Here is a 24,556-nt window from a genome sequence, read left to right on the forward strand (position 1 = left end):
TTTTTATAAAAGAAGTCATTAGACGCAACGTATTGGTTTACGACTTTCCATCGGTTAGCCAAACGTTTGAGATTGCCACAAGCACGAACTAATGCACGTCAGTGGCCAAGTGTTTTCTTATAATGTTGATGCCCTTGGTGCTTTCGAAAGTAAGATTCCAGTTTGCTATTACGTGTGTTGTTGTCACTTTTTCTTAAGTGTCAGTCAATACTGATGTATTAGAAAAGTATGTTCAATGTTAGCGCTTGCACACCATTTCAGAATGATGAAAATCATTTAATTTGGAAATAAAGTGTAGATCACATTGTTTTAAAGGTTGGCTAATAAATTTATAAAATTTCACATGTTATTATTTTTAACAATACAAATGATCAGAACTATAGGATACACCACAATGCCATAACATGATTTCGTTTTTTGTTTACATTTTCTATTTTCCACAATGTTTAAAGTCATCTCTCTGCAGGTAAACAAGACCATTGATATATGATGAAGTGAGACAGTGACAACTGCAGCATCGAGGGCACGTTTGTCTAGACGAGGAATGGCTTTTCCCGTCAGCTTTTTAAGTAGACTCCTTGTAGGCAAACATAATTCAGTCACAGCAAGAGTACTTGGGAAAACGATACGTGAGTGGCCCAGTAGCATATATCAGCTTAGTGAAATCAGTAGGCGCAACTTTACACACAATGCTTGCTTGAAACAAATGAGAGCAACATGTTTTGGGGAGATTTCTGGGCAGCTTTCACCACGGTTGTTCACATCACAGAACGGCTGGTATGGATTGAGAAGAAGGAAGCATCAATTCCATGCAGGGATTCGAATGATAGGATCAAGATCAGGGCAGGAAGAGTCTCATTACAGACGGACTGTCATCATTTATGTATGTGCCGCAGGTATTTTCATGCTAGGGATGAGCTATGCTGGTGTGCCACTTTATAGAATGTTCTGCCAGGTAAGTTTTATTTAGTATTTTGACACTTTGTATGAACAAACATTTGTTAGAAGTACTGTCGTCTTATTCGTCCCAACAATTTATATTTATTTCTTTTAATAACATAAATAATTAACTGAAAAGACATAGTTGTAAAACTGAAGAAACATTGTGTAGTAACCAAAATTGTGCAGCTTCTGTTAAATATAAACATTGCTTGTGACGTTCCAAATGGGAAATCTGATGTGTTTTATTGTATTGGCACTATGGCAGGCAACAGGGCTAGGAGGCACTGTTCAGCGAGGCCATGAAACATCAAAAGTATCAGAGATGCATAAAACGAAAGACCGTGTTATAAGAGTGCGTTTTAATGCAGATGTAGCATCCAGTATGATGTGGAACTTCAAACCACAGCAAACAGAAGTAAAGGTAAATAAAGGATGCAGCATTTGGGGGGAAATGTCAGAGTTAAGTGGTTTTGACAGTACAACTATAATTAGGACTGTTATTGAAAATAAATGAGCAGATGATAAATAATAAGAGTTTCCCATAGCCTAGTGACCATAGAAGCAGTGACAGTGCTTTCAATGTCTTTGGCATAGTATATGACAACAGAGTCAGCCATTTTTCCTTTCACCACTGTTAATAGTAATATTATGTGCTTATAACGCTCTGTGCAGACCAGTAATGATAAATGACAGATAACAGTGAATGGTGAGGTATGTATAGGCACATTGAACAACATAAAGATGAAGTACAAGAGTAGAACATAAAGCAATGGATGAAGGGATGTAGTACTGTAAACAGTGTAAAGATGGAGTCGATACATGATGGTCAGACAACATTACAAGGGAGATAAGAATAGTAATTTACGGATAGTACTTTGTGAACAGAGATGTTTTCAGAGAAGAATGTAGCATTGGATTCAGAGTGGCAAATGTGGAGGAGAGTTCCAATGTTTATCAGCATAGAGGGAGAACATCTGTTGACTATGTAACTGTCTTTGTGGGAAGGAGGGACAGAATGCGGGAGTCTGAGGAGGAGCGAAGGTTTTGGGCAGGGTGTGGACAGACCTTCCCCTGAACATTAGTGACCTACTAACTACAATCAAAGCAAGCCACAAACACAAAACCTTCAACTCTGAATTTAGTCACACTCCCAAACTTTGCAGCTTCCCTTGCAATGTATTATTATAATAGCAAGAAAAAAAAAAGGTTTAAGGGCACATGTATACATGCTTACTTGCTGTATTATTCTTGCATTTGGATTATTTTAAAGATTCCAGCACTGCCAAATCAGCCAGTTCAATTTTTTTTGTCTTTTTGACTGATTTTCTCTTTTTTTTTTGTCAGGTTTTTCCAGGAGAGACTGCACTGGCATTCTACACAGCCAAGAATCCCACAGACAAACCTATCATAGGCATATCAACATACAATGTTGTCCCCTTTGAAGCAGGACAGTACTTTAATAAAATTCAGGTAGATCATTGATTGAAAGCCTTTTTTTTAAAGGGATATTGCTATATTACCTGTCCAGTCTCACCTTCATTTTAACAAAACCAAGATTGCAGATTTTTCTTAGCTGCAACTATAAACACTTTTCCTTTATCTGTTGATGAGAGAACTAATTGATACAGGAGGTGATGAAAAATACTGATTCAGTGGGGGTAGAAACGAGCTTTTAAAAAGGTTTGAAATTAATTGGAATGTAAATAAGGTAGAGCATAAATATCATATCCTAAATATAATATGTCGTAAATATCATATGGTAAAAGATTACAAGAAACTTTGTAAACCAAATCCGGTTTTTACTACATATTAAGCCAATTAAAAAAGCGTAGGTTGTCATTCTAAAAAAGAGACTTTTTCCCTGAAAAAAATACTGCGTTCAAAAGTGAGATAAAAAGGATGAAACACTGATAACTTTAATGCGCCTGCAGCAACCTTGTGTATGTGTGCGAAAGAAAAAGGTCGCAGACAACAGCAGACATAACCTACAGCAGTTGCGTCCCTTTGATCTCATTAGAAGCTCAGTCGCTATCACACCTGTGCATGCGCCTGGGCACATATGCATGGGAGCATCCAGAAAGCATTTTTAAAATTTTTTATGGTTCCTGAAATAATTTGTTAACTGTATATTGCCATTATAATTTCAGAAACAACAATTTTTCTCATTAATAAGTAATCTGAATGACTGTTCTTTTGTAAAACTAGTCAACTGTAAACAGATAATGTAACAAATTGCTTCACCTCTTTTCTTCAGTGTTTCTGCTTTGAGGAACAAAGACTAAATCCACATGAGCAGGTATGGAAATTTCATTTGCTTTCTCACTCAATCATTCTTTCTGACTGATGAAGATTTTTGTCACATTTGTTAGGAGTAATGGAGCAGAAATACATTTATAAAGACTAAAATTGTATTCTGGACAAATCTGGCATAATACTGATAGACTTTTGTATGCATGATATTGATGTTAATATTTGCTCCTATATTAAATTATTTTGATCACAACAGTCCAGCAATGGCATCTTGGTTTGCTGTGATCTACTTTCTACAGCACCAAAAGAATCATAAATAATCAGGACAGATTCTTGCTCTTTTCTGTTAATCAAAATAACAGCAGAACTATAGATCTTGCCTATGTTCATTTTTTTAAAAATGGGGGATGGGGTCAGGGGCACAGAAATATCAAAAGCATGCTGATTTTCCATTTTTTAGGGACAGCTTTTCAGTTGCCTTGCATTTGCAGCAAACAATACCGTTTTCACTTGCTCACTAATTTCTTTCATTGTTAGCAGCATTCAGAATTATGTGTAAAAACATACTTTTCTACAAAGCATGATTTAGAAAATATTATATCATAATGCTTTCCTTTTCACTTTGTCCCATCTTGTGTCTGTCTGCCTGTTACCCCATTTCTTTACTTGCAAGTAAGAAAAAGGCAATTTTTGCTTATAGTCTAAGGGAAACTGTCTATTAACAGATCAATATTGGCAGTTAAAATCTCTGGTGGCCAAGTAACCAAACACTGAGCCGCCTGTTCTTGGGTTTATGCTTTTGTTTTTGATTCATTGTGACACAGAGTAAGGTTATTGAAAGAAGGTTTGCATTGTCCTTTGTTCAGCAAAGGAACTGGATTGCTCAGATTCTTGTTTCCAGTGAGAGTGAAGTCGGATCAGGAAGCATGAAGGAGTTTGGGGACTGTTATCACTCCTGTCTTTAAACTACAAATAGCCATGTAACTATGTAACAAATAGAAAATGTAAATGTCAAGTTTGATCTCTTAAACACACCGATGCTAACTGGCATTAGATGCTTTTATCTTCATGTGTATATATGTGAATAGATATATATAAGTGGAAAACAGGAAGATGAGAGTGATTGTCTAGCAATTTGTTTAAAAAAATTGTGGAGACAGGATGCCAAGCACTAAAATAAGCCAGAAGCCAAGCTCCCACTTCCACAGGGAAACATATGATCCACTAAATGGCTCTCTTTTCAGTAAATGCCTCCTATCCCCATGCTAAAAATGCATAATCAGCACAGGATGGAGGGCTGAAACAATGATGTACTGTGCAAATGGGGGACCTGGGGTGAGAGGAGTTGGTGAAGTTTGTGTTCTTAAAGCTAGAGTTGGCCAGTCCATGTTTCCATTGGCATGGGTACAGGGGCTAAGAATCTTACTTAATCCATTGCTTGATCCTTGAGGCACAGTGTGCAGAGGCAGCAAATATTGATTTTAAATGTGGGATTTTGGGGGAGGGAAAGTGGAGAGAGGCTAACAAACATGGCTTACTCCCCATCTTCACAGCATCCCTCTTCACTGGCATTCCAGTTCTGCTGGATTTGTGTGTGCATATATATGTGTGTGTGTGAGTGCATGCATACATGTGTGTGTGCGTGTGTGCATATATGCATACAGGCTTCATTGCAGTGAACATGCCTCAATACCTCTTTCCATTACTCATTCCTGTAGCTGTCAGTGTGTGCCACAAACACACCAGAGATAGAACTATTCATTTATGCATAGCTCTGGGACCTAAACATGAACAGGAAGTAAATAGTTCAGTTTCTTATTTTGTCTAACATTTGTAAGAAATGAACTTGCCCAATGGTTGAGACTGTGGAACATACAAGGGAAGCTGTGAGAGTGATAGCAAGATACTGCTATGGTGAAGAATATAGGAACCACCTGGGAGGGGGCCAAAGCGGATCATGCTCCTGAGCCCATTGGAGAAGGAGGACAGAGTGCACAAATTTTTAAAATCACTCACTGACCCAGTGAGGTCTCCATGAGTTACTATAATACATGCAAACATTAAAAGCAGGTCTCCAAGAAACTATTTTTGGACCACATCCCTGACAAATCTGTGGAACAATGCCTGATGGGAGAATGGGAAGCATGTCCTTACAAAGTGTACTGATCTTTCTTAACGGTGGGTGGAAATGTCTAGCGACTGTCTGGCCATCAAGCCCGACAATTTGGACGCGCAGTATTTTTTTTTTTGTTCCTTCAGGCGGGATCAGAAAGAGCGTTCAGTCTGGCAGCCCTTCAGCCAAGCCCTTTACAGTCCACAGCACCAGAGCACCGTATAGTTGCTCGAGCAGCGCCATAAACACGATAACACGAGACGGTAGCTCAGATAAGACATGGCTGCGAAGGAAGCAGGGGTAGATTCCTCTAACAAGTTCGCTTATTCAGCTGTTAGGGATGTAGGGGGTGATGGTGAACTTTCGCTGTCAGCTTGTCAAGTGTAGTCTCACGACAGGACTGATTTCGTTATCTCCATCTCAACTAGCCTAGGTCTGCTGGTGCTAGCTTTCACCTGCCCGGCTGCCCCACAGCTGTATCTCTACTGCCTGCAGGGTAAGGGCGTTGTAAGTGGCGTAAGGGCCCGACGGACACTGTGACGTGAACAGGAAACGAGAGTGCGCGAAAGAGTGGCATCTGTACAACGTCCGCGTCTTATCACATGTATAAGTGGTCACATATGTCTTATCACTTCCTTTGATGTTCTTGCTAAGTCCTTGTTCAGTGTGTCCAGGCGCTCAATCCTTTTGTTTCAACAATAAATAAATTGCATTGAGAGCCATTATTCATTCAAATCTGCAGCTCGAACATGTTCCAGAATCACTTGCATTCATTACCTCTGCATTTTCCGCGCCTTCTAATTTGAAGCTTTGACCCCAGAGCAAAAACACGCGCACGCACATGTGAGAAAGTGAACTTCGCTGTAGCAGCCTACGGCTAATCTCCAGGGTAAGATGCCTTGTCGCTGGCTTGGAATAATCGTTGTTGTTCCCATGCTCTATGTTTAGACTGGCGGTCTGATTGTCTGGGGTACAGTGACGGCTGTTTCCCATTGTTGCTGCATAGTTTGTCGAGGTATTTTTTTTTTTTTTTCTTATCAGCCTGTAGCTTTGTTAGTGTACAAACGCTACAACTCTGGATACAGTGGCGTAGGAAAATGCTGTGTTTGGGTGGGTCGGTGGGAACCAAACTCCATGCTGGCGGTGAACGACGTTCACATTCATGCCTCCTCAGTATCTTTCTTGAGCGGGCGGCTGCTTTCCCCTCCCTGGTTCCTACGCCACTGGGATAATTGGGATAATGTGCGAGATTCATGTCTTTAATTTTTTTAGAAGCTCGTCTGCTTTTACTAAGCTACTCTCGGTCTAAGTATGACGTCACAAAATATGAATAATTCCTCTCTCACCTCCCACTTTTTGTCTTTACTGACAAGGAGACGGCAGATGCTAAAAGTCAAAACCGCAAGAACGATGTCAAAAGATTAGGACTTTGAAAATCGGATTATGAAATGAAGGTTGGTAACAAAGAACCTACATTTTACCTGACACCTCTTCCCACTGACTTCATGATGCTTCTTCAGCCTTCCCCCGACTTACGAATTAATCGAATGTATTACACCTGCCTCGGAGTAGTCGTCAAGAGAACAATGGCCTTTGCGATGTTGCACACTTTGTCAGTTAAAGAAGATTAGTCCCTGGTTGCTAGTTTTTGTCAGACAAGACAGAGTTTCGCTAACCACCCAGGATAAGAGGTTCCGCTTATAGAGCTGATATTTGTGTGGCATATTCCTCGCTCCCAAGCCACATCGAGCTTCTCAAAGGTATACCGAGTTCCCCGACAGATGCGCTTGGCTTGCACAATCACACGGAGGAATTGATCAGACCCCCACCGATGCTGTTAATGAAGTTGGCTGATAAATCTTTCAAGAAACCTTCTTAACATCGTGATTATTAGGTGGGTGCGAGCCACACTATTTTTCTTGGCGCCATTCTAAACCATAAAAAAACAGAGTGCAAATATTTAGCGCTATGTTTAACACCGAAATGTATTTTTTCTTTGAATTTTGATTTATGTTTATTCTGCTGTATGACTTCTAATATTAGCAGCGTAGTAGTAAATCTTTTCCCAGACACATCACAATACTGGCAAGGTAACGTTTCATATAACACACTTTGCTGATTGTTCTCTTCCTGTCTTCTTTAAATCGCAGGTCGCATCTTTCCCTTCTTCTTTTGTTTTTTTTTCCTTCTTAAATCATTACACCTTATCAACTTTTATGTTGCTATTTAAAGCCTGCGTTGTGTCCTCTCATACCCTCCATATTCCCTTTCTCCGTGCTAATCGTAAAGACCATTCTTGTGGAAGCATTACTTGCCGCTTGTGCTAGGCTTTTGTTTTCATAGCCAGAATGTGGAGGAGGAGACGATGTAACGTCGAAGAATTTCTTGCATCGCAGCAATTCGTAAACGGGCGGGGACGGGGGAACACATATAAAGGAAAAGTGGGGAAAGGGACGGTTAGGACGATGGGGAAAAGGTACGCGTAGAAGATACGTGTGCGTGTACGTGTTTTGATGAGAAAAATAGTTAGGGAGGGGAATGAAGATAAGATACATGTGCGGCTGGCTGACTCTTGAAGACCCAGCACCCAGCAAGGTCTCATGCTGTCATCTGGAAAAGTCATCAGCATTTGATGGTGGTGAACCACAGACCCTGTATACACAATCTATGGCGTGCACCGTCGTGAGAGGAATCTTCCTGTGTCATTTACTGGAGTTGGAGTTTAGCTTTGAGAGAGATGGAGAAAAGCGTTGGTGCGGCAGAACACTGCGTTAGGAATGGACTAAACCAAGGGATATTTCTACACCAGTACGGCAGTACGTGCTGTCCATCCCCTTCCCCTTTTGCTTGGCAGTTCCCACCAGCGAACATGTTCGTTTAAAACTCTCCTGTCAGGCTTTGCACTTTCAATCAGATCTAGCTGTTGCTGCAAACCAGGAAAAAAAAAGCACAAAAGTGTCACAGAGGTCACGAAGCTAGTGTGCTAAGCCAATCAGGCGCTAAACCGTTGGGCGCAGAGGGCAACAAGCGCAGTTGGACGACTTACTCCACTAAGTTGCCAGTTGAATGTGCCAAAGCGTGTGCCGTGCGCGTAAAACCGCGATTACATTGGTTTAGACCGGTCTGCCATATGCATCTCTCTTTTCTGACACCCACCCGCCCCTGCCAGCCTGTCTCCATCAAGAGGCAGTATGACTGGCTGCCCCTACATCTTCTTAGCACAATCTCCTGGCTTTCGTAGAAAATCTTCAGTACGGTTGGCGTGATTAGTCTGATCTGGCATTATTCATTTTTTAAGCACAGCGCGACTGGCCACTGGTCAGCCATCCTGGAAGATGAAAAGTCTCATCTCAGCAATAGATATCGACACCTCACAGTTCTGCGACTTCATCCTTCATGCTTTAACCTTATCCGACATAATTGCATTAATTTCTGAAAAGGTTGAGGCTCATCATATTTGGGCACGAGACTGACACCAGTCTTCGCTTACTGCTGGTAAAGATTCACTATTTCAAAACGGTGGGCGTTGCGCACTCCAATTTTCTAGCCTTGATTTGTTTTTCTTTTTCACACTTTCATCTCTTAGTATTCTGAACTTTAGAGCGTCGTAACAGAGGTGGGAAATGTCATGGAAAAACTCTCTTGGAGGTGAACGTTTATTTATAGGAAGAAGAAAACCATTTATTGCACACGCGCACTCGTAATGTCGCACGTGCCGTCACGAACTCGCCATTACGTCATTCCATCTTGTCACATGATCTGTTTCCAGTGGCGATGACTGCAGTCTGCTTCCTTACCTTCTGACGTTACGTTTCACACCTTGTCAGTTTGTCACGTTTTTCTTTGGATTATGGTGTGGTGTGATTGGAGAGAGAGAAGAGAGCCCTTCTGCCATGTAAAGCAGGGTTGTAGCTTTACAGTACAAAGTCGGGTGCAGCTAGCATCCAGCGCCGGCCGCTTAGCTACTCAGCTGTGACTAGTTGATGGAGCCGCTAGATATCTCCTTAATTATCTAAAGTAATTTTTAAATGTTCGCCGTCTGGTTTAGCACGCCCACAGGTAGAATGAACTCGCTAGTTTTCACGCCAATAAATTACAGTATGTGGTATTTCAATAAATTGCGGTATGCGTGTTTGTATATTTTAATGAATAATTAAAAGAGCTTTTCAAATTTTGTAGGGGATGGGGTAAGCTATTCTGGATTTACAGTGACCTTGATTCAAGCCGCATAGACAATTAGTCTCCTGGCTTTAGAGGACGTAGACACTGCTCCTGTAGCGTTAGAGTATGTAGACCGTGGACACACGACAAGCTTTAACGGTCGTAGTACTTCTTTGTTAGCTTTAGTGGCGAGGCAGACACAGCTTTCCAATCAGTAGTAATCAGATGCTGGATGCCATGTGCATAATTTTCGGGAATATCTGCCTGGCATCGCGCTTGTCGGAGCGTGGCGACGCCTGAACTCACTCCTTTATCACCACCGCCATCTGTGTCCTCTTGTCATCTCACAGACCGGACTGGAGAGATACAATGGTATCATGGCCACCGTGCGAGCACATGGACAACAATTATAAGCTAGCATGTCTGTTTTTTATTACCGATGGATAGTGTGTCTTTCCATACACACTGTCTCACTACTCGCTTACAGCTCGTACATTTAAAAGCAGATGAGAAGGCAATATGACACTAGAGATCTCATCTCTCTGTGGTCGTTATTCTGATAATATTACTGCTTACTGCAAACACTGGATCTTCACAGGGCTGTTGTCTATCACCCCTGTTATATATCATATATAATTTACATCGACAGCTGCAGAATTACTAGGAAAATAGCTGTATTGTTACATTCTCAGATGATACCACATTGTTAATTGGGGCATACGCAAGATCATGGCAAATGGATTACCAAACGTTGTACTTGTGTGATGAGAACTTTCTGGAAGGGGTATGGCTAGTGATTTGCACCCATTCCTTGGGCATTCTTTTTCGTTCTCAGAATCTCTGGCACAGAGCAGCAAGGGATTTTGTTGTTACTTCCCCACTCAGCTCTATCAATGTGCTGGGACGATGTTAAGGCTTAAGTGACTTTCATCCCTTCAGACTGTGCACCGCTTTGTAGACTTCTTCCCGTAGGACTGGCAAGTCTGCAGGTTCGCAGATTCTTGTTTAAACCAAGGTTGTCGGATCGGTTATGGAATTAAGTCGGACATTTATCGCTATCTTCACCATCGAGACATCCGGTAGGGCGCGCGGTTAATCGACCGATCCGGCATGTTGCAGCGAAGATCCGTTCCTCGACCGATCTGGTTTGTTCATTTTCTGTCAATGAGTCGCGAGTACGTTGGGCCTTGGCCGATAAAAGCCTTCGCCTGATTTTCAGTCGGGGTTTACTACCAAGGACTTTCCCTAGAGACAGTTAAGTGTTGTGATAGAGTAGGCTCGTCAGCTTGCTGCCAGATGGAGACACGGGACGCTGGAAGCGCCTGCTGCTACAAATGATGGTGCCCACTTAAAACCTTGAGTTCATTTGTTCTCCTCAACAGACTGGGATTCTCAACTGTCTCTTGAAACAGGCTTGCACGTGACACGGGGAAAAACACACAAAGTCACGTTTTTGTTCCATTCACAGCCAGGTCTGTGTGCGCATGAACTCATTATTGGACATTTTGTAATTAACTCCCCCCCCCCACAATTTTTTTTTCTCTCTCTCTCTGTCTCACACACAATAATAGGACCAAAGGGTGGCATGAAACAAGATTCGATGACGTCATCCGTCTAGTTTTTAACGATATGTTCTGGTATACTGCATAGGTCAGTAACGAGCCAAGAGAATGATATGAACGGTCCCATAGAGAATGTGATGATGATTATGATTATACCTTTATTTAGTCTTATGGGTAGGGGGCATAGCAGGGTTTTCGAGGGCTGATACTTTCTTGGTGTCAAGGTCAGTGCAAATCGTTAATCAGGGCACTAGACCAGGGTAGCGGCGCAGGAAACACTTGACGACGCTGCCACATGCAAAGGTAGGAGGAAGAAGTGTATGAAGTGCAGCAAAGACCCTCCGCCTCAAAGTGCTGCTGGTGTCGAGTGCTGCTGATGACCGTAGCCCTGTGTTGACGCCTAGTTATAGTCACTGACTCAGTGAGAACAGGAGAGCGCTCCCTCACATTGGACGAAGTGTCTCGAAATCTTGGCAGCACAGGTTCTGTTAAAGTCCCAGTCGGATGATTTTAGTTATATACATATTCTGATAGGGATATTTAAATGCATTGTATAAATCACAATGCCTGAAATACAACCGTTTACTTATTATCTAATTTCAAAGAAGGAGATTTCCACCTGTAATCAGCTCCGTAAAGATCTCGCGTGAATGACATGCTATTATGCCCATCCAATCCACGCTATCTCACAGCACAAACTAAGGCCAGTGGTTGAAAACGATTTATCAGATTCCTTGGAAGATCTCTCGCAGGAAAGAATAATACGAAATTTTGCATAGTCTTGAACTCCTAAGCAATACTTATTTAAACCTGAGTATTTTGAGCATTCCCAAACTAAAAAACATGTACTAGATAAAGATGTTATGGTATCAGAAAAAGCAGATGATGAAGAACGACGCTATACTTTTATGATTAACATTAGTCGATGTTTGTCAAATTTTTTTGAGCAGCATTCTAATAAATTGTGAAATAATAAAAAAAAAAAGCAGCAGAGAGATGTTTTGCGACTTGCTGTAATGGGTGATCATGATCGATGACATGCACGTCACCAGAAGTATTTGCAAATATTGCGCAGCGTTTCACAGCCAAGAATAATATGATTGTCAGGTACTACAGTTAAGTAACTGCACGGACCTCTTGCACACAAGGACAGGCTGTTTTGGGGTCAAGGGTCTGTAGAGGTCGCCACTTGCAACACCAAGGCTGTCTTGTTCTGCAGGCCTATCGTCTGGCGGCTAGCCTTCCCTGCGGAAGTCGTCCAGCTTGTCACCTGACGCGCAGCTGGCTTGCGTCACGGGGGGCTGGTGTTCAGTCCCCGTCTGACTGCCATGGCAGGCGTGGAGTTGCTAGAGAGCAGACGATGAAGAACGACGCTACACCGCTGTCTGTGGGGCGGGGAAATGTCGGACTCGATTTTTTTTTTAGAGGTGGGGCTGGGGAGGACAGACAATTTAACTCTAAGAGATAGTGTACAACTTTTTTTTTGTATGGTTCATTTTGTATGTTGCAAGGTCGCTGTATTAAATGTTCACCAGAGTAATGCTAAGGTTTCACTAGATTTCCACCCAGCGAATCATTTCTCCGTAAAAGCAAATCTGGGAGAAAGGTGAACAACATACGGACTTTCACACTGACATATAACGCTATGATAGACGTCGGCACCAAGAATCTCTTCCTTCACACTGCGCTTCCAACAACGTCCATAGTAACTTGACAGAGGGATCAGCCACTGAGCTAGACAGTCATCAGTTGATGAATGTTGCACAGACACCTTCAGAAATGCGAGGTCTGTGTCGCCGAGTCTGGTATTTGTCTACGCGCGCGCACGAGCTGACAAGGACAGGCCCAGTTCCTCCCGCCGCCAGCAGAAGCAAGACCTTGAGGGCTGAGCGCTGTGATGTCACAAGTCAAGGTTACTTCCGCCCCCAGACGGCAGGTCGATAACGGTTGATTTTTTTTTTTTTTTTTTTGTCAGGACCGAGGCTGCGATGAACTTTGAGGCTGCCAGCAGAGTAGAGCTGCAGGAGAGGGGAGTGCGTGTGTGTGATGGGGAGACTAGAGAGGAGAGAGTGATGGCGGCATGTTTCTCAGAAAGTTCCGCATTCTCTCGTGCAGCTGGTCGACCTGACTTGGCCATAGCATCTGTAAACAATGTAGCGGAAATAACGGAAGAAGACGGGGAAGGTAGTAGAGGAGTTTTTGTGGCAAACTGTAAGCGACAGAAGACATGGACTACACTGCCATGACACATCAGTTGCTGGGATCACTAGCGCCATTTGTGTTGATGTCGGATGCACATCGCAACAAGCGAGTCTTATGCTCTCCACACATGGCTTTCTTTGATACAATATATATGTACACACACAACGTTTATGGGATCATTTTAAAGCTGACCATCAGGTCTTTTGACTGCCGAGCGTTCTGCTCGTCTGCTTGTCCGTCTGTGTCGTTGAGTCTTTGTGTACCCATGTTCATGTTTCTTGCATGATTTTTCTCTGACACTCGCGCATGTAAACTATAGGTAAGCTGTGTAATTACATGTCACTTATCACGTGGTCCACGTGAGTACATGTCCATATATGAGAAGGGCAGCTTCCGCGTAGATGCGGAAGAAAAACCTGTAATGCTTCCGTCCTCCTTGTTAACAACATTTGTCGTTAACAAGTTAGTATTGTTTCTTTATTGTCGATATTCTTCCCGATGTAAATTGTCCCACTTTAGACTCCCTTCCGCTCTACGTCTGACTCCTCACGTCCTCCAGTGTAGTGAGTAGGCAGACTGGTCGCTAGCCACTCGATAACACAAAGGAGCTAAGACAATAGAGTGGCAGGTAGGGTGAGGGTCACTCTGTCATGTTTTGCCGCCCACCCACACCAACGTGCTCTCCAGGAGTGAGTTATAAGTGTTGTTAAGTGCACGTCTGCGTCTGATTGTACTAAGCAGTGGTGTCTGTTGTTTAGTGCACGTCTATGTCTGAGTGCTCAGCAGTGTCTGTCTGCAGCTGATCACATAAACATCTCTCAGTCCGTGTAAGCTTGGTCTTAGTGGTCTTATAATTGATCTTTTGATGGCACAGGACGAATACGTCTTATATTTTCCCCAAACCGTGACTTCTTGGACCTTTTCAGTTGTTGGTCAAGCTTCCCGTCCATGAAATCCCCCAGTTCCTTTAGATTTGTCCCTCAGTTCCCCCGTGGCCGAAAGGTCTTGCAACCCCGCCCAGGTGGTTCTGTCCACTCAGGCAACATTACCTTATGACTTAGACCTACGACCACTGATTGATCAGGACGCCTTGTGAATGTTTGCCAAACCCTGTTTTCATGGTACATCTGTTGCTCGTCAGGCTTAAATCATCCCTAATAAGAAATATGCAGCTGCTCCCACATTCGAAGAACATCAGTCACTGGCGATAAGGTCGTCAATAAAGCATGTTCAGCATGGACGTGGGTGAAGAAGAGAATGATGCAGCTTCACGCCGAAACTTGCCATTATTTTGAATTTCTGACACTAATGATGTTTGGGAACGCCTGCTGCACGAACACACCTTGTTAAGAGTGCCCCCACCCCTTCGCCCAGCGTGCTTGCCAACGATTTATTGCTTGAAAGACAACTTTCAGAGAAGGAAGCGTTTAAATATGAAATATTTGTTTCTGCTTTCAATGGTTTTTGTGACTCATAACTGCCCGTTTCTGCCGCTGCCTTTGTTGTATCCTCTGTTTCTCACTGCTGAAAACTGTGCCAAACACAGGTTGTATAATACACAGACAGTCAGACATTATTAGAGACACAAAAATTACCTGTAGTTCAAGCCAACGAATACGAAGGCAAAATGGAAGTTGTTCAACACGAACTGCTACATTGCACGGCAACTCTTAATCCAGACTGTGCATGCGTGTAATTATTTGTATTCAAATATAAGTATGTGTGGATGCATGCGCGTGTTCAGGCAAATTGATTTGGGAAAGTATGATGGACACCGTACGACCGTCGCAGTATGCAAACTTGGGGAAGCCTAGAGTAGCGATAGATGTAGCAGCCATCGGAAAGTCGTTGGCTGTTAGTCTGGTTGTGCGGGAGATGGTGGGGTCGATAACTGAGGAGGGAGGCAGAAGGAGCAGGCCGGTCATCACGTGATCACTTGTTGCACAGCGCTGGCAATGACTTGACGCTGTTTGCACGTGCGCGTTGAGGTGCAAGCACCGCCAGTGCCCCGTGAGCGCAGTCTGTCGTCTTCCATTTTGTGCTGCAGGCATTAGAATGCTCTGATGGAACCTCAAGGGTCTTCAGGGCTAGCAAGGCTTACATGAATGACTGAGAATATCCGGACATATCATGTCTGCAGTCTCCGTAAAGCCGCTTCGTGAATCTCGTCTTTTAGCGGTTATTGATTTTATTATGTTTTTGATATACTCTGTAGCTTAATTAAAGAGAGACCTTCCCCTGTCATCTATGACAGCCACGGCGTCAGTGTCACAGTGGAAAGTGAGAAAATGGTGTTAATGACGACCATGCAGAAGACCCCAGAGGGCAACTCGGGTATAGGTATAGAATAGGTATAGACATGGCGCCGCCCGACTAAGACCAGTAGTATGGCAGATGCTGTCACAATTGAGTCTGCAACTTTGGAGCATCATTCAGAACATGTACGCTTGTGCTAAGGCATGCTATTAAAAGCAGCAATCATAGCTTCTTCCAGTTTTTTGACTGCTTCCAGGGGCTGATGAAGGGCTGTTTTCAGCCCAACACATTTCTCATTATTTATAGACTCATTAGCTCAAGACATACTCCAACGGCAAACACGAGGTCTCCTTATTATCGCTTCAGATAGAATGTTTCCTCTGGGTGTTTGCAGATGACTTGACACTGTTTGCAATAGCTGTCACTGGTTTGCAAAATCAGTTAAATGCTTTGTATCGGGAGGCACAGCGAGCTTGGCTGAGGTCACCTAGACAAAACTAAACTAGCTGTCGCCCACTACATGAGGCCGATGTCATGGTTTGAGTTAGTCAAATGAAGCAAGTACTAAGGAACTGGTCTGACTGTCCGGAAAAGAATTGTGATTCCACTCCCGTTCAGAATTGGAATCAGATTTACATTGCAAGAGGGAGGAACTCTGGCGATCAAAGCTAGACGAACTGCTTGTTGCCTCATTCGACCAAGTACTGGTGAATTGCTTTAAAAGAAAGAAGGAAAAGACTTTAACGGATCAAAGTAGTTTCCGACCTTTACTTCAGTAAGCAGAAGATTGCTTGACCACCGCTTGCTGAGTGTGCCAGACAGGATGCCCCTAGCATTGACAGGTGAAGGCCGGCTTGATGCTATGTCTACACGCGTCATCGATCGACGTTCGCCAGGCTCCCTCCATCTCTTGCCATCTCCATTGGAGGGCGCGATAGTGAGTCAGGCTCATCCATTTCACATGGGTCTGCCACCTTGCTGTAGGAGTACTAGCACCCATGGCTTTCGCTGTGGTTGTAAACATGTCCAGATAGGGTTGTATGAGAAATAGCATTCTTCAATAGGACAAGAGAGAAGAGAAGCAGAAAGCTGTGAAAACGTCCTTCTAGCTCACAACTCGCAAACCTCTCAGTATCCATCCGTGGTTGTGCTACCTTCTACTCACCGGCAGTTCTCAAGTTCCCTCCCCGCTCCCTTTGGCCGCTAATAACAATAAATAGAATTGTTCTATTACTCACACAGTCGTATGTTAATCTCAAAATTATTTCTCACCTTCCTCTACCCTCCCCTGTCTCCATCCCTCCCGCTTTCAGAGCCTAGCCGTGTGTCGGGCTAAAGAAAGCATCGGACCTAAATGGGACCTTAGGGATTCCGAAGATAAAGTCTCTGGATTTCATTTGGAGTGCAATTATAATCAGATATGATCGCCCCTCAGTCAACCCGTGAACTGTGGATAAAGAAAGTCGCCGTTAGTGTCAAGGGAAGGCAGTGAGCCGCTAATGGCGTGAAGTAGAGGCCCAGCGGTGTCAGCCTGCTCTTGTAATGGCAGTCATCATCGCTGTTTATACCCCATTACCCGCGCGCACAGACAGTTCATTGACCCATGCTTTTTCACACTTCCAAATGTCGATCTTTTGGAGTTACTAGAAGTTACTCATTAATATTAAAATAAAGAACAAAGAGGCTAACATTTAATAACTTATAAAAATAATAAAATAATTTAATAACATTTATGTGTAATAGCTAGGTACAGTGATGTCATCTCACTTTCCTCTACAATGCACTGGTGACAGAAAGTAGACCTCACAGGCAGGTGTCACGTGGTAAGAGCTGCGGTGCAGCAGCAAGCAACGAGTACTCAGTAAAGATAATTTCTTTTTATTGCTTTTATCGTCTGTGAACGTTACATGATTGGATTGGTTCTACAACTGTGGGTAGTAAACTGGCTGTGTGTAGTGAAAATCAGCATCAATTCTTTATGGCTATTTCTGCCTTCCGCCCGGCCACAGCAGGGATCTGAAAAATAAAAAGTACAGTGACGATTCGCACGCACGCACGCACATCTCAGCAGAATACAAGCATTGACCCATGGACACGGTGCTTTTTTGTTGGATGTCTGAAACGCTTGGTGCCATTTCCAGCATCATTCACTTGCAATATCTGTGAAAGACACAGCATTCTGTTCTCAGACACCTTCCGTTGTTGTTGGTGAGTTCTTCCGTTTGAAACGTTCTAAGTGGTAGATGTTTAAACGACACCGGAAATGCGCAGTGCTGATAAGGAATTGCTAAATCCTGCCCAGTTCTGATCTTATTCGCTTGCATCCTTCTCAAAGCTAAAGGTAACAGCGGGTGGGGCAATGAATTGATCAACAATTGATTCTATATAACAAGGAAAAGTATGTCCTCTCTATTGAGGCTTACAATGTTTAATTTATTTTACAGTTTACCTAGTCAGCGGTCCATGAGAACAAGCAGAAACTGGAATGGGCTGCAGATGAAGTGTAAAGCAGTTCGTTTTCATTACATAAACATAGTAAATACAGCCGCACACGTGACTTGACCGTCTCTCTGAGCTCACAGATGTGCGCATGCCTGCCTTTTGTCGTTTCTTGGCCATTTCGTTCCAGTCACTTGATCACAAAGGTGCGCCCGTTGTTTTGTGGACCATTGGATTTTAATCCTAATCAATACATGGGTGCAGGGAGTACGCATGCTGAACACAGATAAGCTTTGCAGCACTCCATCACAACACCACACAGCTTGGGCTCGGTCCCGTGCCCTCATCCCGCCCCTCCGTTCGCCCTCTTTGCTGGCTTGGCTTCCTAATACTCATTAATCGCCACGGCGTGCACAGACTGCTGGCCGGCCGGCTGGCCGGACGCAGCTGTTCTGAAGAGTTGTGCGGTGAATGAGAAGATGAATAATTGCAATGAAAGGATGTCTGTTTGGCTTTTTGTAACCTGATGAGGATCTGGTGTAACGCTGTATGCCGCAGGGCAGCGATGTTGACGGAGATAGCTTGCGCGTGGAGGCGTCTCAAGGATTGATGCACAGCGCGCATGGCGCTATGACTAACACGCAGGCCTCTTCCGCGGGTTCGTGCGTTCATTGCAGGTCTCGGATTGCGAGGGAGTCCCAGGCACGAACCTGCATTTGTTGGGGATTCCTGGTTCAGACTATGGGATCCAGGAAATCCCAAGGTTGGTGTAATAGACCAGCCACGTCTTTTCCGTTTGTATATGCACCGTGGATGATTTGCTCGATGTTGATCAGCTTCTGGCTGTAAATACACACATTTTCTTTTTGTTTTCGATAATTTGCTTTTGAAAACAATATGTGTACTTAGTAAAAAATGCAATTATTTTATGCAGGATCGCTACGTTGCACACATACACATGACGCTGAACGAGAGAGAAGGGATTTCGGAGTAGGGATAGGCAACGATCCGCAACAAACAACCGGGATCTCAGGAGAAGTTGGGAGTGAGCAGGCTAGTGAATAGCCACAGTGGGCTATATGCCTGGGGTGAAAAGGGGTAGAGACAATCGAACTAGTTCCAAACTGTCGTCTTGAGTAGCTCCACCCTTATCGCCCCTTTGAAACTTGTCCAGAGGGTTGAGAGAGAGAGGAGGGTAGAGAGTTTACCACTTGTGATTCTTTACTATCCTTGAATAAGGAAAGAGATAATGCAAAACACTTTCAAAAAAGGCTCAATCCCTAACTCATGTGTAGGAAGGGCGTGGCTTAAACAAGCTTTAATGGGGATGGGACAAAAGATGAGGTTTGTGTGAAGTCTAAGATATTGTTAAAACAAAGACGTTTCACGAGGAAGTGGTACCTCAAGATACAGTCTGTAAAGTTGTTACCAGTTATCTTACACCACTGTGTTATGTAATTTTATTGTTAGAAAATGTGTTGTTAACCATCATCCGACCTTGCTATTTTGTTACTATTACCTTCAAGAATGATGATGCCAGCATACTTCACACTTTCGTCATTTGGCGGGAGTGTCTGGGACAGGCTGCCCCGTTACCCAGGTCAACAGTGTTTCCTGTCGTCGCAATCTTTGTATCGCCCAGGAAACGGCGACGCGGGGTTTGTGAAGAAAAAGCCCACTGTGGCGGCATTATTTACACATTACCGAGTAACAAGTAAACAAGAGGGGAGGGTACCGTATGAAGACGAGCGTGGGTGATGTGAAAACGCGAGCTTTGTGTTTGTGTCTGCACGCCTGCCAGCCAGCACCTCTTCCTGCCTCACAGCTACTGGCCACGGGGTGTGTCACAGCACCACCATCATCACATCTCTCATCTACGACGGTTGTGAGGGTCAGGTCTCCACCGCCATCTTCGCCAGCTCCTTGATGGCATGGGAATCGTGCCACGCACATTGACAGTCTCTATGTTTCAGGGTAGCTGCTTCACAGGATGTTGCGAATCTTTCAGGCTGTATGTTTGTTCCCTGCACTAGCAGGTGGTCCACTGTTTCTCTCTGTCTGAGATCATGGCTGATATCCTAAGCTTGGGGTTGGCGTCTAATTCGTCCATGCTGTGTCATAACACGGTGTGACACTAGGATATGTTGGCGGTGTTTTGTTTTTGCTGTGGATCAGCACAGGGTATGCGGATGTACACGGCTTTGGGACGACAGCAATCAGCCTCCCTTTCCATTTCTCCACCCCACTCCTGCCAGCCACACCTCACCTACACTCCCTGCCTTATAGAATGCCCGGTCATCTTTAGCAGATTTATTTTAATTAAATGTATAATGTAAAACAAAGGGACCTTGGCCTCTCCATGGGTCGAGTGGTGTGGCAGCTTATTAGGTTTTGGTAGAAGTATGATGGTATTTATTCTGCTTTGGGACGCGCCTAGCGGCTTAGCTCCGCACTTCAGCCGAGGAAGTGGCGGTCTTGTCACAGCATGTCAGACCTTACTGACAGCCAGCAGATATAACAAGATGAAATCAAAGCAACTTCTTGAAAAATAAGTTAAATTTTTTAAACACAATTTTATTTGAAATGCACTAAAAAGGGTAAAATAATTTTTTCCTCAGGATTCCGTATTTACTTTTACAAATAACTTGAAAAAGTGTGAGGTGCACTGATGATATGATTTTAATCAGCATGAGAGTGTCGAATACATACTACATAGTGAGCTAGTGTATAAAAACGATATTGTTGAAAAATAAACTTTTCCTTGCGCTAATGACCGAGGTCGTTGTGAGCCGCTTCGCTTAGCCCTATTTTTAGATTATGAAGATGGTAGATGGATTTGCTTATTAGATAACACATCATTATATGACGCTCTGGATAAAGGTCAGTGCAGATGAGGAAGTTTGAAAACTCGGGGTCTGTGCCAGTTTCCGCTCAATACATATCTTCCTGCTGAAAACCCAAGACAGCAGGTTTATCTTGCAACAACAACCTTCCCTTCCCCAAAAAAGTCTTAAAACATTTTGTGACACTTCCTGCTTCGACTATTTCACGTACCATCTGACTTTCCCTTTCCCCCGTCTCTCTTAAGGAAGGAAGAGATTTGAGATGCACACTCGACACCTTTTGGCAGTTGGTTTTATGACCACTGGCCACGTTCAGCGGATAGAATGGCTGTTGACCTACAGAGACCCCGTTTGCATGAAGTAAGACGCGGGTCATCCACCGCTCTTCTCCTGCCACAAGGGCGATGAAGCGACTCTGCAGTCTTGGAGAGGTAGTCTCAGCCTGTTTGTCTAGGCTAGAGGATATGGAAGAGAGAGAAAAAAAAAAAATAGCCAGCTCACTAATGTAATGTGTGATGTTATTTTGCTATGGCAGATTTCATGAGAGGGATTGATAATGATGTTCGTGACGTGTCACTAATGCCCACACTATATCGATGGACAGCACCAGGCTTCCGCCGCTTCCTTGCACGACTGTGAACAGAGACAAGATCTGTTTACAGCAGTGAGCTTAGTGAAACTCGTCTTCCTGTTGTTAGCGCCATCTGGTGATGCTGTCTCCTTGCTGTTAAATGCTTTAAGAGGAAATGGCGATTTTTTTTTTAAATGAAGGGTTTGAGATTTTTGAAAATGTACTTTTTGTTAGAAATATGGAAGGAGATGTAGAGATAACACGTTTCAGTTTTAAAATATGGCATTTTTATCCCTTTTATCCCTGTATGTTGAGAGAGACTTGCTAGCGTGTTCAAAGACTGTGTAGCCCACTGACATTTGCTCGAAAGTCTATAAAAGCGGGGAAGGGCGGGGGGAGAATTTAGGAGACGATGGAGGACGGTTTTGCTGGTCTGCCAACTTTCTTGGGGCAGCGCGGATAACCTAACCTTGCACCGGCAGAGCCATCTGATTCATCGCTAGCCTCCTCTTTCCCCCGCTGCAAATTAAGCCTCATACCCCCTCTCCCGACCCTGCCGGGGAAACCAGTTGCTCAGTCGCACCATCTCGCTCCCCACCCCCCTCTACAACACCTCGATCCCTCCACTCTCCCCTTCCCCTGAGCCTTCGACCCCCACCCCGCCGGTCGACATGATACGTGTTGTGTGTGACGTGTGTGCTGTGTGTGACGGTGTGAGCGCCAGGCTCGTGCTGGGCATGCAGGCGTCTCGCGCCCGTAGACTGGGGAGAAGGGTAGGGTCGGGCATGGGCAGTGGAACCTGCCTGCCTCGTGGTAAATGACGACGTGTCTTGAAGTATCGGCTTCAACTGCTGTTTGGCACCGAGAAACACCTTCCTCGTATCTGTTGACCAACATGCGAAGTTGAGGAACACGAACGAACAATGCAAATAACTTGATGAAAACAACACGTTTAAGGGTGGAATTGGGCAAGTGGAGTTAATGTGTGGGCATGAAAGACCTGCTTGTACAAAGCAAACTATTAAATATAAAATTTTAATTTTTTTTTCCTTGAAATATAAAATATTGGTCGGGTATAGTTTCCTCGTAGTGCTACGTCAGCAGGTATATATCTTCGATTGCGAACTGTCGACACGTAAGACGAGACCACCATGCCTTCCTAAAAATTAATAGTTGATAAAGACTGACTTTTTTTTTTCCTTTTTGGTGCACCCGATTTAGGCTAAGTGGGAAAGCACCGCAGCTGCTGAACTGAGTCAGAAATGTGGATTGGCGATGTTGGCCGCGCCGTCCTCAAACGGTTGCAGCTGCCTGCTGTTAACGCGGAGGGGAGCAAGCTGACTAGTTGAGAGTAGGGGGTAGCGGGATTGGCTTTGTTGTGCCAACAGCCGGCATCTGGAGCAGCCAGATGGCACCTCCTGCTCCAGCAGTACTGCCAGTCTGGTGGTCCCACACGCTTGCAGGCCTGATGGTGTGACTGAGCACAGTTGGTCGTGTGCGTGGAAGGGAGCATCTTTGAGCAAAGCCTAGCCGTGCGGACGTGTCTGCCTCTGGCCTCAGCCTCATCCTTGAGCGCAGTCCCCTGTGAGCTTCCGCACACATGCAAGGACCAGATGTTTGGTGTGTGTAGTGACGGAGGTCACACTCTGCCCCTTGCCCACATACCCCAGGGCCACGTGACCTGCGTGCCGCAGGGATTATTGCTGCCCTCACGGCGAGCTAGACCTAGAGCCCACCGAGATGTAGTTCTTGGCGGAGGGTTTGGACAGGAGAGAACCCATTCAATTACCTTGAAAAGTTACGTTGTTTTTCAGCACTCTGTTCATTTTTACTTAGAAATTCTTTACGAAGTCTGCCAAGATTGTAGACGCATACTATTACAGTGCATTCACAATTTGCCTTCAATTCGCCGCGTATGATTATTATGTAAGGTCACCCTAAGTAGGCGGGTTATTTCAGTTGTAGAGGATTTAAGGGTTGTAGATTGCGTGTGACTGCCAGTGCCTCTATAGCCCCTGTATTGTTGTCGTCGGGTTGTGAAAACCTTATGAGACGTCATTGTAATGATCGACCTTCCTGTCCGTGGCTTGGCACACCGTCTACAGAGTGGTGTGGTCAGTGTCCATTGTTGCTTTTGTTTTCACCTGACAAGGATTGTTTACCACATATGAACTTGGAAATATGTTTGTTCAAGGTTTTATTTACAGCTGATGTTAGTGGTCTCTCTGAACGCTTTTTGATATTCATTTTTGATTCACTGTGCATAATCTTCTTGTGAAAAGTATCTTTTAAACATTTTTTGCCATCAGGCTCAGCCTGGGACATGGTCACAGTGACCCCCACCCCAACGTGCAGCAGGCGGCCGCAAACACAGCAGATCCCGCCGTTTGCTGTCGTCGCCGCCGCTGTGCGTTGCGCGGCCGTGTTTACCTGCGGGGCTGGGTCGTTGACACTGCGGGGCCGGCCAAGCAGCGGCCCAGCTTCCAACGTCCGAGAAGTCATTTTAAAGCGCGGGCTTGGAAGTGTTTAACTGTCGATAATCAAACAGTCTTGATCACGAGGCGCAGCACGAGGATGTCAGGAGGGCGACAGATGGGTTTTCGGAGCTCAGTGCACACAGAGCCTGCCACTAAACTCACTCCCGTTTCTGTGGGGCAATGGTTTTAGAGAAGTGTGTTTTGTTGTCGTCTTCTTAATTTTTTTTTTTTTTTTATATATATTTGCTGCTTTTATTCTTCGACGAATGTAGATTTACAACCGGTGTGTGTGTGTTTTTTGCAGGTGGACATGCCTGTATTTTTCTACATCGACCCAGAGTATGCTGAGGATCCCAAGCTGCAGAACGTAGACACCATCATCTTGTCCTACACGTTTTTCGAGGCCAAGGAAGGATTAACTCTCCCTCTGCCAGGCTACATGGCGCAGTGACATCGGACAGTGGGTGTCCAGCGACTGGCATGCGACGCTGGGAACATTTTCAATGTTTTTCTCGGTGTCCCCGTGTAAACGTTAAGAAAACGTCGCAAGTTGTACAATTGTGATCGTACGATGTGCGTTAGTGTGGGATTTGTCCATGTACTTCGAAAATCGTATTTTTATAAAAGGCTTCGCGCTTGAGATTTTACAAAGCTATTAAACACCTAACTGATGATAACAGTCACAGTTCTACCCCATCAGAAGTGATTGTTATTATAAATAAATTCTTTTGTTCTTTTTC

At 44.2% G+C, this 24,556-nt stretch overlaps 1 protein-coding gene across 1 annotated transcript; it reads left to right on the forward strand.

Moving 5' to 3' along the window:
* Positions 1 to 2: 2 nt before the first annotated feature.
* Positions 3 to 24,556, forward strand: LOC112566572 (cytochrome c oxidase assembly protein COX11, mitochondrial-like). Its single transcript, XM_025242804.1, has 6 exons — positions 3 to 149; positions 467 to 955; positions 1,208 to 1,363; positions 2,287 to 2,412; positions 3,197 to 3,238; positions 24,121 to 24,556. Exons 2-6 carry the CDS (start codon positions 545 to 547, stop codon positions 24,265 to 24,267), a joined length of 882 nt encoding a protein of 293 aa, XP_025098589.1. The 5' UTR covers positions 3 to 149; positions 467 to 544; the 3' UTR covers positions 24,268 to 24,556.

The sequence above is a fragment of the Pomacea canaliculata genome, linkage group LG1 (assembly GCF_003073045.1).
Source record: "Pomacea canaliculata isolate SZHN2017 linkage group LG1, ASM307304v1, whole genome shotgun sequence".
NCBI lineage: Eukaryota > Metazoa > Mollusca > Gastropoda > Architaenioglossa > Ampullariidae > Pomacea > Pomacea canaliculata.